This window comes from Clinocottus analis, unplaced genomic scaffold (genome assembly GCF_023055335.1).
Source record: "Clinocottus analis isolate CAN_PGR_092001 unplaced genomic scaffold, fCliAna1.0.p SCAF_5, whole genome shotgun sequence".
NCBI classification, from domain to species: Eukaryota; Metazoa; Chordata; class Actinopteri; order Perciformes; family Cottidae; genus Clinocottus; species Clinocottus analis.
The window spans coordinates 20,085,239-20,098,571 of NW_027176207.1; the positions used below are offsets into that span (position 1 = coordinate 20,085,239).

Here is a 13,333-nt window from a genome sequence, read left to right on the forward strand (position 1 = left end):
AGAACAACAGCATGTTCTGTCAGCAGAGCCTTTTAGAAACCAACACACCACATCTTGTTATGCTAATGCTGTCACCCAGACGTATGCAGAATCACGAACACACAAACATGTTCACACACAACATGCAGAGATTAAAAGATACGACAGACAGACCCAAAGCTCCTGGTTTGTGTTTGTGTGTTGTGCACTGATGTGGACTGATTGGCCACATCTTATGATTTTTGTGACGTAATAAATAACCATAGGTTGTACGTCGTCAACCACTATGTTTTCTTAAGCCTTGAGTTCGACATTTTGGCCATCGCCATCTTGGATTTGAGCCGCCACCATCTTTAAAAAAAAAAAATTAAAGCGACCATATTTGGACTGTATACCTGTCAATCACCATGCGGCCCCGCCCTTAATTTGTCGCTTTTTAACTGATGTCAAAGACACAACACAGCAAAAACAGACCAACACTCCGCAGATGTGAAGAAGTGACTGTCAGCCGCAATCACGTTGGCATCAGAGAGCAGGAAGTGAAGTGTCCTCACGGGGAACCGTAGCCGGCTTGGGAGGTCGCCGGTTTAAAAAACTTTCAAATCTAGACAGCGATAGATAACGAGAGCCTCTTCTCCCCTGACAGCAAACGAGGGGCTCGAGATAAAGGCGCCTAATCCATGTCGCGCAATGGTTATCAGTCGATGAAGGAGCAGTTTCCACATACTACTAAACCTTGGTATTCACAGCACAGGAGAAAACACACACACACATGCAGGCCGAGCCAAAATAGGAGCACAGAGAAGCTCCAGTTCACTGCAGGGCGTTGCGACTGGGCACGGGGCCAGAACCAAATTACTTTGTCACTTTTGCTTTGAACTCTGGGGACAAATATTGAAATAACATTGGTCTTGGTATGTAAATCCAAAACCATGCCCTTTAACCCTCGTTGTTCCCATAAACCTCCTGCAATACTGCATCCTGAATGTTTCCTGCCAACGCGCTACTGTTATATAACAAAAGCTCAAACATTTGCAGCTCATGCAGATGTGCTTTCTTCTTCTTCTTCAGATTGGCATTTTGCCTCGTGCAGAGCTACCTCTTGTTTTTTGTTTTTTTTATCAGCACCATCTCCAGCAATGCCGGTGTCCATTTCTTTCATACATGCACATGGTCGGCATCCACACGCATCCTCTCCCATCAGGAGGCGTGTTGCTGCAGCTGAATCACAACAGGCAGGTGAGGCGAGCACGTAGAGCTCCAAAAGCAATTATCACTTAAAAAGCTACATTCCTGCTCATATTACGGTGTTCAGAAGAAATCTACTAATGGATACCCAGAGGTATGAAAAAAAAATAAATACACATACTGCACTAGATGCTGAATACTAAACTGGAAAAGAAAAAGAAAGGAATCTTCTGGGGGTCACGTTGAGGTCGAAGAGAAGCAGTACGCAGAGAAGCAGCGTGTTACTGTGGAGATGAAGACAGCTCATCGTTATGGACCTGATGCGAACAGAGGAAGCCGCTTGTCAAATAGGAAGCGCTCAGCCGTGGAAGCATCGCCGTTACAGTACCTCGCACACGAAGCGCTCGATCTCGCCGCCGCGGCGCACAACAATGCGGAGAAACACACAAAAGGAAAAAAAAATAATCTATGTGAACGGTTTACAGGCCGCAGTCTTTACCCTCGATGACTCGAACGGAGCGCGAACAACCGCAAGCGCTGTCGCCTCACAGCCGGAGGGTCCCGGGGTTCGATTCCCATGATGCCTGAGCGGTTCTTCTGTGTGTGGAGTTTGCATGTTGCATGTTGGGACCTTCTCCGCGACATTAAAGTCAAAGGAGGCTGCTGCAGTCAGCCATGAAAACATGGCAAAGCGTCCTCCTCTGTCACCCCTCATCGCTCTCTTTTCCTCCGTCAGATCTTACTGAAGCAGCTGGTGGACGCAGCCATTGATCTCCAGCAGAGAGACACTCGTTCCACCGGGACATTGAGGTGGAAAAACTCCTCATCGAGAGCGGCTCGGACGTCCCGCGAGTTCGCGTCAAGGAGATTCTCTGGTGCGATGTCCAGCTTGACTCCTGCTGTTCACTAACATTGAGACAAAGCTCCTACTCACTGTCTTTGTGTCACGTCTGCATATTTTAGGGACCATATGGAAGTGGTCCTGTTCTACACGGTCCACAGAGCATCATGTAGACCAAAGGCGTCAAACTCAAGGCCCGCGGGCCAAATCCGCCCCGCCATGGGGTCCAGTCCAACAGAAGAAAAAAAAAATACATACATATAGTTTTTTTTAGATCAAAAATAGCAGAGCTGGGATTCGGACCTCTGATCCTCTGCTTGTAAGACGGACGTGCAAACCATTGATCCACAGTCACAAGTGATGTGACTACTGACACGTCATGAAAGTGGCGTCACAAACGCGTCACAAAGCGAGGGAATCTGCAGAGGAGAGCCCAGGCAGATAAACATTGAGCTAATGACTGAATTTTTGGTCGTTATCTTTCTAGTTAATTGTTAAAAGACCTTAAAATAGAGTTTATCATCTAAAAACCTTCACCAATGATTTAAACACAGAGAAATATTGTCATTATTTATGCGTTATTATGCTGTGATTTTACTGGTTTGGCCCACTTAAGATCAAAATGGGCAGCATGTGGCCCCTTCACTAAAACGAGTTTGACACCCCTGATGTCGAGCACACATGTATGACGGGGTGGCAGAGGATCAACAGGTGGCTCCGCCAAAGTGAGGAAAACATGCCGGCAGACAAGAATCTGTTCATTTCGGTTCAAGTTGCGAGGGATCAGAAGCTCACCTTTCTGCTCCTTCTGTCTCTCCAGATTGCAAAGATGTCTTAGAGGGCGTGTTTGGATCAGGACCCCTGGGGGTCATCGGCTCGCCACGGAGCAGCTGTCTCTGTCACGCACACACCCTGACCCCACCGGGTCACACCTGGACTCCGCTTCATGAAATCCCCGGAAAACGCCGACGAGAGCGGCTCTCCAATAAAAAAAAAAAAAACGTACTCGCGGTAAAAAATAAACAAGGAGGCAGCGGCACAATCTGGCTCTCGACCCCCAAACGTGAACCCAGCCTTCGCCCAATGTCAGCTGGGATCGGACCCCGAAGAGGAAAAACGGTTCGGATAATAAGAATATTCATTTGTTTTTTGTCATGAAAGCAAATCTCCACAAGACATTCGATGCGTTGGTCTGGTGATGGCGCGAGGGGATGCGTCCCAGGGGATGCGGCAGATTGACACGTGGTAGTCGGGTCACGTCCCGTTTTTTTTCCCAGCTTATTTCTCCGCTCGTGATCAACACGATCGGCTCTTTGTCCTCGATGCGAGACGGGGAGATGATGACAGTTTAAGTTTAACTCTCTCACCAAATTGACGTTGTTTTTTTTCTCCGACCAAATAATTCAGCCGTTAAAAAATATCGAGTCACGAAATAAAGTCGCCTTGCTTTCCCCGGGAATATATTTGCATTAATGGTTTGTTAGAGTGCTGTTTAACAATGTACCGGGACACGGAACATTCTGAATAAATAAAACATGTCCTGTCATCCTCTTACTTAAAATTACAGTCAGTCTGAAGCTCGTCATTAAATCCGACAGACGTGATTTACCACTTTATTCACTTTTGTCTTTTGGTAAATAACTCATTTCCACCTTTATCTTTTCACAGTTAACTTGATCTTTTTCTCCGTCACTTTCAAAACTGCACCTAATACTAATTTATTGAAATCGGCTTCTTACCTCTGATGCAAGTTATGTATATTTTAGTGTTTTTGCTGTCATGTTATCTTTCATGTGTACTTTGTTATTGCTTCTATTCCATCAGTCTGTAGCCTGTAGGGTGCTTTGAGTACCTTTTTTATTAATGTGTATTATTATTTCCTGCTCCAAATTGTCATCATATCGGCCTCTGACCTGTACCAAACAAGGACTTCTGACAACCAAATCTTAATAATATCAAATTTACTATGACAGACTGTGTATATTACATATATATATATATATATATATATATATATATATATATATATATATATATATGTATATATGTGATATATACTACTGAACTAAGCATTTACGTTGTGCGCCCGGAGATTTGAATGTAATCACAAGAAAAAGACACAGCTCTCGACCTGTAATCAGCAGCAGAGCTAAATAATTATCAGTGCATCTGTACATAATATATATAGCCAAAAAAACACAAAAACACACAACAAGAGGGGCACAAACACAAAGTTTTGAACATCCCCGACGGTGTCGTCCACAAGCACAGAAAGCTGCCAACACCCAGACTTATGTATGCTTGTCTGTGTGTGTGTGTGTGTGTGTGTGTGTGTCTGATAATCTTTGTAGGGCACGACCTGCATGAGCATCCACTTCCAAAGCCGCCCGAGGCCCAAAGCTACACGAACCTTACTTAAATCATTTCTGACGAGGGACTGAAGATAATTATTCACATTTATTTTGTTCACTTATAGAAGCGTTGTCGCTTGGGATGAGTGAGTTCAAAGAGCTTGATTTTTTTTTGTCCGTTGACGACTATTTCCTCTCAGATGGTGTATCATGCAACTGAGTAGACAGAATAAAACACCAGCATCACAACTGATGTGTAGACGATCTCTCCACTGACAACCGACGTGCTTTCAAAGGCGAACAGCGACGCAGTGACGAAGGCTTATTGTCACCTTCACATCATCATCAGAGATCTTCTCCAGAACAGGCTGCATGGTCCACTTTATGAGATTTGAATTGCTTCCCATGCAGCATTTCCCAGCAATCCCAACACCAAAGTGTGTGCCCGGATAACAGCAGACGGGAAATAAAAAAAAGAAATGTCATGGAACACAACATGGTGCTTTTTGTTGTTGGGTTTTGTGTGTGTGTGTGTGTGTGTGTGAAAAATGCTGCTTGGGTTGAACACAGTAAGTGTACTCACATTGATCGATGCTGCCGTCCGCTTTCCCCTTCTCCTGCAAACAGAGAGCACACACAAAAGTGGTTATTACAGGCTCGGAGGAGTGAGACAGCCCCGTTCTGCAGCTTTTTTTTTTTTTTTCCGCGCACCATTTGTTACCGTGCCTTTTCCACCCTCCTTCTGGGTTTCGGAGAAAGACGTCAGAAAACAAAAAAAGGTGAACGGACGAGAAGAGAATGGAGAAAAAAAAATGACAAATAGCGGGTGGGACGGCGAGGGAGAGAATATGTGGCGGGTGACAGCAGAGGAACGAGGGGACCTTTACAAAGGCGGATCCCGGAGTCAATTCAATCACCCTAATTGGAAATGCACTTCCCAGCAGGTTGCGAGATGGCAGTTGTCACTATGTTGTGCTGGAGTGTTTATCAGGATGTCAAAGCATTGAGACGGCGAGGAGAAAGGATTCGTTTTGTCAGTTCTAACTGTGAGTGTGATATTGACGCGCGGCTTCAAATTTCAATAAATGTCACTTTCATTCACGGCTTTCCAAAAGACTCGGCGGGTGTGGATTTGTTGGATGAAAAACATGGAGGACAACAAGGTCTTCCATCAGAAAAAATCAAAAATCGGCCAAAGCAAAGCTTACACTTTGGGATAAAACATTTTAGTCTACTTGTGTCCTTTTAAGCCCCGTCAAAAACATTTTTTTACTCGTCTCTACTTCCAGCCATGACTGTGCCGTCTGCATGTCTTATTTTGACAGGTGAAAAGTCTAACTTGAGATTTCTGGACCTGTATTTTGACTCGTAAGATTCAAACTAATAGACAAGATGACAGATGTCTCCAGTTCAGTTATCTGCAATGTGAATTTGGGAAATCGGCAACTGACTATAGTTGTAATCCAGTAATTCAGAGATCTACAATATAACTGTGACGATTCATACGACTACAGTTCAAGAGTCTCTTTCTATTCAAACATAGCATTGCGGTGCAACCGTTCATTATCGATCCTCAGGTGTGTCTTAAACCTTAAATATACCATCAATATATAATATCTACGCTGTACATTTCCATCACATCTCTCATGAACCACGCTCTCATTTGCCACAAACTCATTGATGATAAATTCCTTCTATTTCATGATATAGAAGGAACTGGATGACATCCATCCATCTATCTACTATATCTATCTATCCATGCATCCATCCACTCTACCTATATATCTACCTCCTCTTTCTTTTCATCCATCCCTTCCACCATACATCCATCCACTCTATCCATCTACCTACTATATCTATCCATCCATCCACTCTATCCATCTACCTACTCTTTCTATCCCTCCATCCATCCACTCCATCTATCTATATCCATCTATCTACCTACTCACTATATCCGTCTATCTCTATCGGCATAGCTGTGGAGCTGGAAATGTGAGGCGGTATTATTAGTTGCTGCCTTTAGTAGTAGTTCAGCTGACCTGTGTAGGTACACGCGTGTTTGTGTGCGATGATTGTTGGCCTTTTGTAGGGCGTTCTGTGCTTGTTAGCTACTGATCACTGCTCGTTGCGGCACTGTGACTACTGCTCTGCATAAATGTGTCTGAACTTGCGACGCAATTTAACGTAAACCCGGCAAAACAAAAGCACCGACGTGCTCGTTGTAAAAATAGACCAGAGGCAGGTCTTCCAATGCAACACCGTTTGGGAAGCAGCCCAACGTGTGTCAGCAATTGAAGTGTTGTGACATTTTGCATTCTTGTCCCTCAGTGTGGATGTCACCGGTAATGAGGCTCAGTGAAAAAAGATGTGTGAGTCTGTGAGGCCCTCTCGGCTTCCCGGGAGACCGAGAGCCTCGCGAAAAAACACAGCGGTTTTTAGTGCCTCCTGTCATTGCCTCCTCCTTTGTCTCTATATCTCTATCCCTCTCTCTTTCTGCCATCTGTCTATCTTAATTGCGGACGTGCTTCCTCATGATGGCGGGATAAAATTGAGTGTGCTCATCAGCACCGCCTTCCATCATCTGGAGTGCCGCTGTTTGATCAATTGATTAGAGAATCAAACCAAGCGTAGAGGTGAAAGAAAGGCTATGTGCTTCTTTCTAAAAATACTGTTCTCTCTCATCCACGTCTCTACGGGGTTCTTTTTTGTCACACTCCTTTATACATTCAGCTTTAAGGGATTTTCATGGCGTACAATAATAGTTTAGCAATAATCAACGGCAACGACAGTCACGTCTTGATGAGGCAAAGTCGATGCGTTCACGCACACGTTTTACGAGGATTACATTTGTGGGTTTTTTTCTTGCGATGCAACACTTACTTTGACATTTAGTGGTTGGAGAAATGTAAATAACATCCACCGGAATTTAATTTGAGCAAATAAACCCAGTTCTGTGACTTGACTAGACTATTTTTGTGGATGGAGCGTGGGTGGAGGCAGAATATTTCTCTGAATGTGTTAGTGAACAATGTTGGCTTGTTTTCTTTTAATGACTGAAGAGAAGCAAGTTCCTCTCAACTTGTACAGTCACTCACTCTCAAGAGTCACTGGATGAAGTTAACATAACACCACAGATCTTATTAGCCACCTCCTATGTCTCTGCCTGACTACTTTACTACAAGGCTAGCGGCTTGGAGCCCCGTTAGCTCGCACGCTAATAGACTACTTTACTACAAGGCTAGCCTTGGAGCCCCGGAGACGACTGCTAGTTAGCTTGCATGCTAATTCATGTCCAGAGCTGGCTGGTTAGCCATCTCCTCCCGGTAACAAATGGAGCATGAAAGCGTAAGGGAATTAGCAAAGTAGCTAGCTAACTAGCCGGCCGCCAAATGAGTAAAATGTATCTACTTAATGCTTTATCAACAGACTTTTTCTCACACAGCAGAAAAGCTCACTGCTACAGCCAACGATGCAACAACAGCTACTTTCCACACTTAATGTCTGGTAGCATCTAAAGAGCTAAGTCTTTTTACTATCCTGCCCTCGCGTCTAAGTTATCTTAGCAGACAGCTAACAGCGGATCTTGGTTGTGTAAAACTGTGAAAAACAGAACATGAAATGATCTCAAACAGTACATACACATACACATATTAGTATTAATGGCTGTATTAACATACAGCTATTATGCCAGAAAAGGTAAGTGACCATTAACGTAAAACTCCCTTGACCAGTTCGTGTCTAAGCTAATTTTAACATTGATGTCAATGCAGAATTGCTAATCGTGATTAGCATCTATACAACACAAGTTTGTACTAAAACAGTAAACACACAGAGAATATATCATAGAAGATATGTACACGCATACAGATTTACCTTCAGACTTAGCTCTTTGGAGGCTACCAGACAGTAAGTGTGACAAGTAGCTGCAGCAGAACGAACTACGGTAAGAGAGGAGGGACAATGGACTTGGTGTCTCAAACGCATCACATGAACTGTGGGGCAGAACAAACGTAACAATTGGAGGTACGACATGCTTTCCTTTTGTTCTTTCCTCATTTAAATGCTAAACTCTGACACACACGTTGGTTTCTACACACAGTTTCAGAACTGTTTGTGTGTGCAGGAAAGAGAGAGTATCCACATCTTTATATATTATTTCATGTATTTTTAAATACATATTTCTTCAGTTGGAAACAGAAACGCATGCTGGCCACCTGAGCGGACATTTAAAAACGTCTTTTAAAAAACCCGGACTGAGGTTATTCATGCGTGAATGCATCACCCACAATGCAGTTGTGGTTCGCCATGGCAACAATGATTTGAACTGCATTACCTACAATGCAGTTCAATTCCTTGTTGCCGCGGCAACGGCAGAGAGGCAGAGCCAGAGGTTTCCGCTCAGTAAAACTTGGTGAGGTCACAGGAAGCCAGGGGATCTGATCTGAAACTGTTGTATGTAGACGCTTCACTATTCCCAACTCGACATATTTTACTGATATTACTGTTTCTTCTCAAATTCAAGTCTTCGCAGTTTTTTTTATGTTGAAAGGTTAGCTCACATCGTTCCTTTCCACCAACACTTAGCCCACATCGTTCCTTTGCAAGAATCGTCTTTTACCAACACGATGAACGCCATCAAGATGCAAAGAGAAGCCGTTAAACAACTGCGGCGACCAGGGCCGAGACCTGGTGGGACTCTGCCTGGAGTCCACAATCAAGGCATTACCAAACCAGAGTGGTACCAACAACCTCCGGGACGGCACTCAAGAAGCTGAACGATCACGTGGAGAGAAAGCTTTCAGTGTCTGAAAACAACTTGGCAGGTTTTCCTCCGGTTGACCCGGTTTCCTGCCCAAGTTACTTTTCTTTTTAATGTTTGAAAGGTTGTAGTTCGGGTGTCCGGCTTCAATTATCCAAACACTTTTTCAAAACCAGAAAAAAACCATTTGTCCTCCAGTTGAACCTCCTGACGGCTCGCCACCGGGCGTTTCCCTCCAGTCTTTCCTTTGTTTTGACTCCGGCGTAATCATGACGCTGGCTTTAAAAGAGTCTATTGGACAAAACCCACTGGGTTTCAATTAGGAGGGATCTGATGCTTCTCTGTACAGAAAGAGTCCGCCCAAAGCGGTGACAATTATGTGATGAGACTCCGGAAACAGGCGGGATGCTGAGAGACGCACAACAGCGAAGACGGATGATTCAACACCTTCTCAACTCTTGAGCCCGAGGCGGTTTTCATTTGATTCACGCTGCCTTTATTTACACATCTGTGACGTTAGGCACCACATGTCTCAGGCATGTCATAAGTTGTTATTTTCAGGACGGGCTCGGCGTTGAAAGGCTGTTAGACTGTCGTGAAAAGAAAATATTTAAACACAATTTGCATCCGGAGGGATTCATGAGGCTTCAACAACCTCAACCAACACGCAGCGAGTCGTATGCAAGCGGCCATGTTCTTTGCGTCGAATGTATGTTCATCACACGAGAGGCAATGGAAGACGAAGTTTAATAGAGCATGCGCGCCAATATCCACTAAATAAAGGTTGTGCCTAAATCGTTTTTATCGATTTTACATGATTTGAACAGCTACATGCCAGCCAATCAGGAACCAGTGTTGTCCTTGGCTGTGGCAGAATAAAAAATGATTTCTACGTCTACTGTGGCGTCGCATAGTTAAGAAGCAGTCGAGGTGCTGAATTAGAACAAACCCCCTTCTGAACTTCCCGGTGGTGCAACATCATTGCTGTCACGGTCGGTCTCACGTTGGCCCACTTCTCTGGGTTTTGTCGTAGCGGCGGGGTATAAGTGTACAAACTCAAACGGATTGTCACAGCCTCTTGGAAAAACTAGTACAAACTCATCTCAGAGTGTTACACGCCTCCAACCCGGTTGCCATTTAACAAAAAAAAACACCCTCCACGAAAACAAGAATCTGACTTAGTGGCTGCAGGGACTGACATTTAGTGGGAATGCAATTTGAGCAGCAGGGCAATTCAAGCAAACATGTGTCTGTTGCAGAGTGTGCCTGAAAAGGCCTTTCATATGCGCTGCTGTGGCCCGGCCCTCTTCATTCAAGGAGCCATATGTTTATGTGCCCACTTTATTCTTCCTCTTCATCTCTGTAAACAACAACACTCTGCCCGGATTAGCTGCCTGCATGCCAACCGGGTTGCAGTATCAATATATGTGCTAAGTGGCAAAAGCAATTTTCTTTGTCGCATACGTGGCGCACACCTTGACCTTTTTTATTAGAATGAAGAGGCACCAAGAGGGAAAGGAAAGCTGGATCCATTTTTTTTTTCTGTTGCTGTTTTCACAAGAGTTCACCTTCCTACATACAAAATGTTTTCCCCCTGTTGTTCGCCGCTTTGAAAGAAGAGACTCATCTCTCAGAAACTCACAAAGTACTTGAAGAGCGAAATGAAAAGGAAGGAGAAGAAAGGAAAACATTTGCAATGCAAGTTAATTAGTCATACCTTCATAACGTGGATGAATCCTAAAATAGAACTTACAACCAAACACATTCATTTCCTCCCCCCTCGAGATTTCACGTCTCTAGTGTTGCTTGCTGGCTCGATCTGTTAATCACATTTGTCCCAGGCTTCGAGTGAATAACTGATAAACAACGACTTCGCTAGGTTTTACACGTTTTTTTTAAATGCCACTTGCGGTGAACGTGCTAATCACCTCCCTAAAGAACGCATCGCAAGGGCGATGGGAGACGGTTTGCTTCTGTGATGCAACCGACAACCTTCACGAAAAACCTCCAAAACCCTTAACTCCTTTCTGAAAATTGCCATGAGATTGATCAGTTATCATCATGTTGCGTTATAGGATCTCGAAAACTAGATATATATTTGTTAATGCATACAGTATTTTTTTTTTTTTGCACCTAATGTTATTGGGCAGATCCAGAGTTGTCGACTTTCTCGTGACCCTCAGAGGAGAAGACGAGATCCGACTCAGAGACGAGGGACATATTCTGTCGTTGAGAAATCGCACTGACTTTTAAGACCAAGAAATCATGGCCCATCAGGATTATTCTTTCCATACAAGTCCAGACGACATCATGAGCGTCATGAGTTCTGTATTACTTCTATCCCTCTACGTCCCCATCATCTGTACCTTTCCCTCTTTTTCTTCTTCAAGAAAAACACCATTAACGTCTCTCATTTCAGATGTTCTACCTACTCCTTGTCTCTTCAAGATCAAGCGAGCTGTACATTCATTTTTATTGTTGTGATTGACAGACAAATTACGTTAGCTTCACAACCTTTTTAGTCAGATTTATGAACAAGATGTCTTCACGAACTCCCACCTTACATACATATGGAGCTTATTTTTCAAGTTGTTTTTCACTGCTTCAACAACTACAACCATGCAATGGACACATGTTGCACACATGACTGTGTCCACCTTTACGACACGCTAACTTAAGACACGTTTAGCCCCAATGGCTGATACATTGAACATGGCAGGAAGGAACCGCGGTCCAAGACAACAGACTCGTAGCAGAGGGTTGTGCTGAGCACAGAAAGCTTCCTCTGCCACAATAATCACAGTAGAGAAAAGTATTATTGCTTCATATAACGGTAACCGCTGCACGTGTGCTACATGCCTGAAAGGTTTTTCTCGAGCTTTGTGTACAAACTCTCAGGAGACAGCCTGAGAAATTGGGGAATAACCATCTGGGACTGTAATGAAACAAAAACTAAAGCTTTATGGGTACAAGTCATCAAAATGTAATTGTGTTTGGGGGGTTGCCCAAAAAAAAGAGCCTTCCCTTGTGGAGAGAATGCTATTTTCTTTTCTTTCTTTTCTTGTTTTCTCTGTTCCTGCATTTATTCTCAATTCAGTCAATTCATAACCCCATTACTTACCAAAGCTTTCATCCAACCAGCACAATCCCCTCTTTCTCTGTGTTGCTGCCACACCACTCCACTCTTTTCCCCCCTTCAAAGAGACCACTTCCAAACCAAAAACTACAAGCTCACTGTCAATACGTAGTCTATAAACACCTGACTCTCTCCTCGGTATCCTGTGACAATTCTCCCCACATACACAAGAATCAAGACGGCTGCAGCATCGAGTAGAATATAATAATGCAGACCGACAGATGCTGCATTGATTTGTTGCTCTCTTTTCTCTCTTTTTTAACTCAAACCACTATTTTCAGACCCAACAAAGCGACTGTTGTTCAGGAAATTGGGTTATTTCTCTATGATTGCCCTTCCCCCACTATTACTGTCAGATTGTTCAACATTATGTGCAGACAACATGTGTGTCGTGTGACGGGTATTTAGGACCACGGCATCTTTCCTTTTGCACCAGGTAATGGACCTTTTTCACGGCGGACATTTTGACGAAACAAGAAGAAGCACGTGTGTAAATAATATCATTACTGATGGTGTCCACTGCGAATAGGCATCGTTGGTATGACTTAAACGCCTGCTGTAAAAAAAAAGGTCTATGTAAACTCTAGAAATTGGAAAAATGTTGCCCAAAGCAGCTAACGCTAATAGACCTTAATTCCGTGCTAACGGAATAAATTAAATTTAGCCGTTGTTGGGTTTGTGTGTGTTTTCAACGCAGCGATGCTGTTGGTTTAACCTTATCGGCCTCATAATCAACACCCATAAATTCGCCCTTGTATGAACATTTATTACGTATGGTGAGCATCTTTAGCAAATTAATTGAGTTATCTAGTATTTCATGTTCAAGTTAGAGTCGCAGGATGTAAACATTACATTGCAAGTCACACCAGATTTCAGCTGAATGTTTAAACAGCTTTGTACTTTACTTTCTTCAAAGGTCTACCACTAAAACTAACGATTCAGTGAGAGATTTAAAGGGAACGGGTTCAGATTTGATAATTAAATCAGATTTAATAAGCATCCCATGCTTTACTAATGCGTCAGTTATCTCTTAAATCAGCTTGACCCTGCATCCTGTGTATTGTATCTTCTGTTTAATG

At 43.5% G+C, this 13,333-nt stretch overlaps 1 protein-coding gene across 1 annotated transcript in view; it reads right to left on the reverse strand.

The window, feature by feature from the left end:
• The window catches only part of fstl4 (follistatin-like 4), a 183,449-nt gene that overhangs the window by 151,514 nt on the left and 18,602 nt on the right, over nt 1-13,333 (reverse strand). The window contains exon 3 of the mRNA XM_068600901.1: nt 4,943-4,976. Coding sequence (XP_068457002.1) covers nt 4,943-4,976 — 34 coding nt within the window. The remainder of the gene's footprint in view (nt 1-4,942; nt 4,977-13,333) is intronic.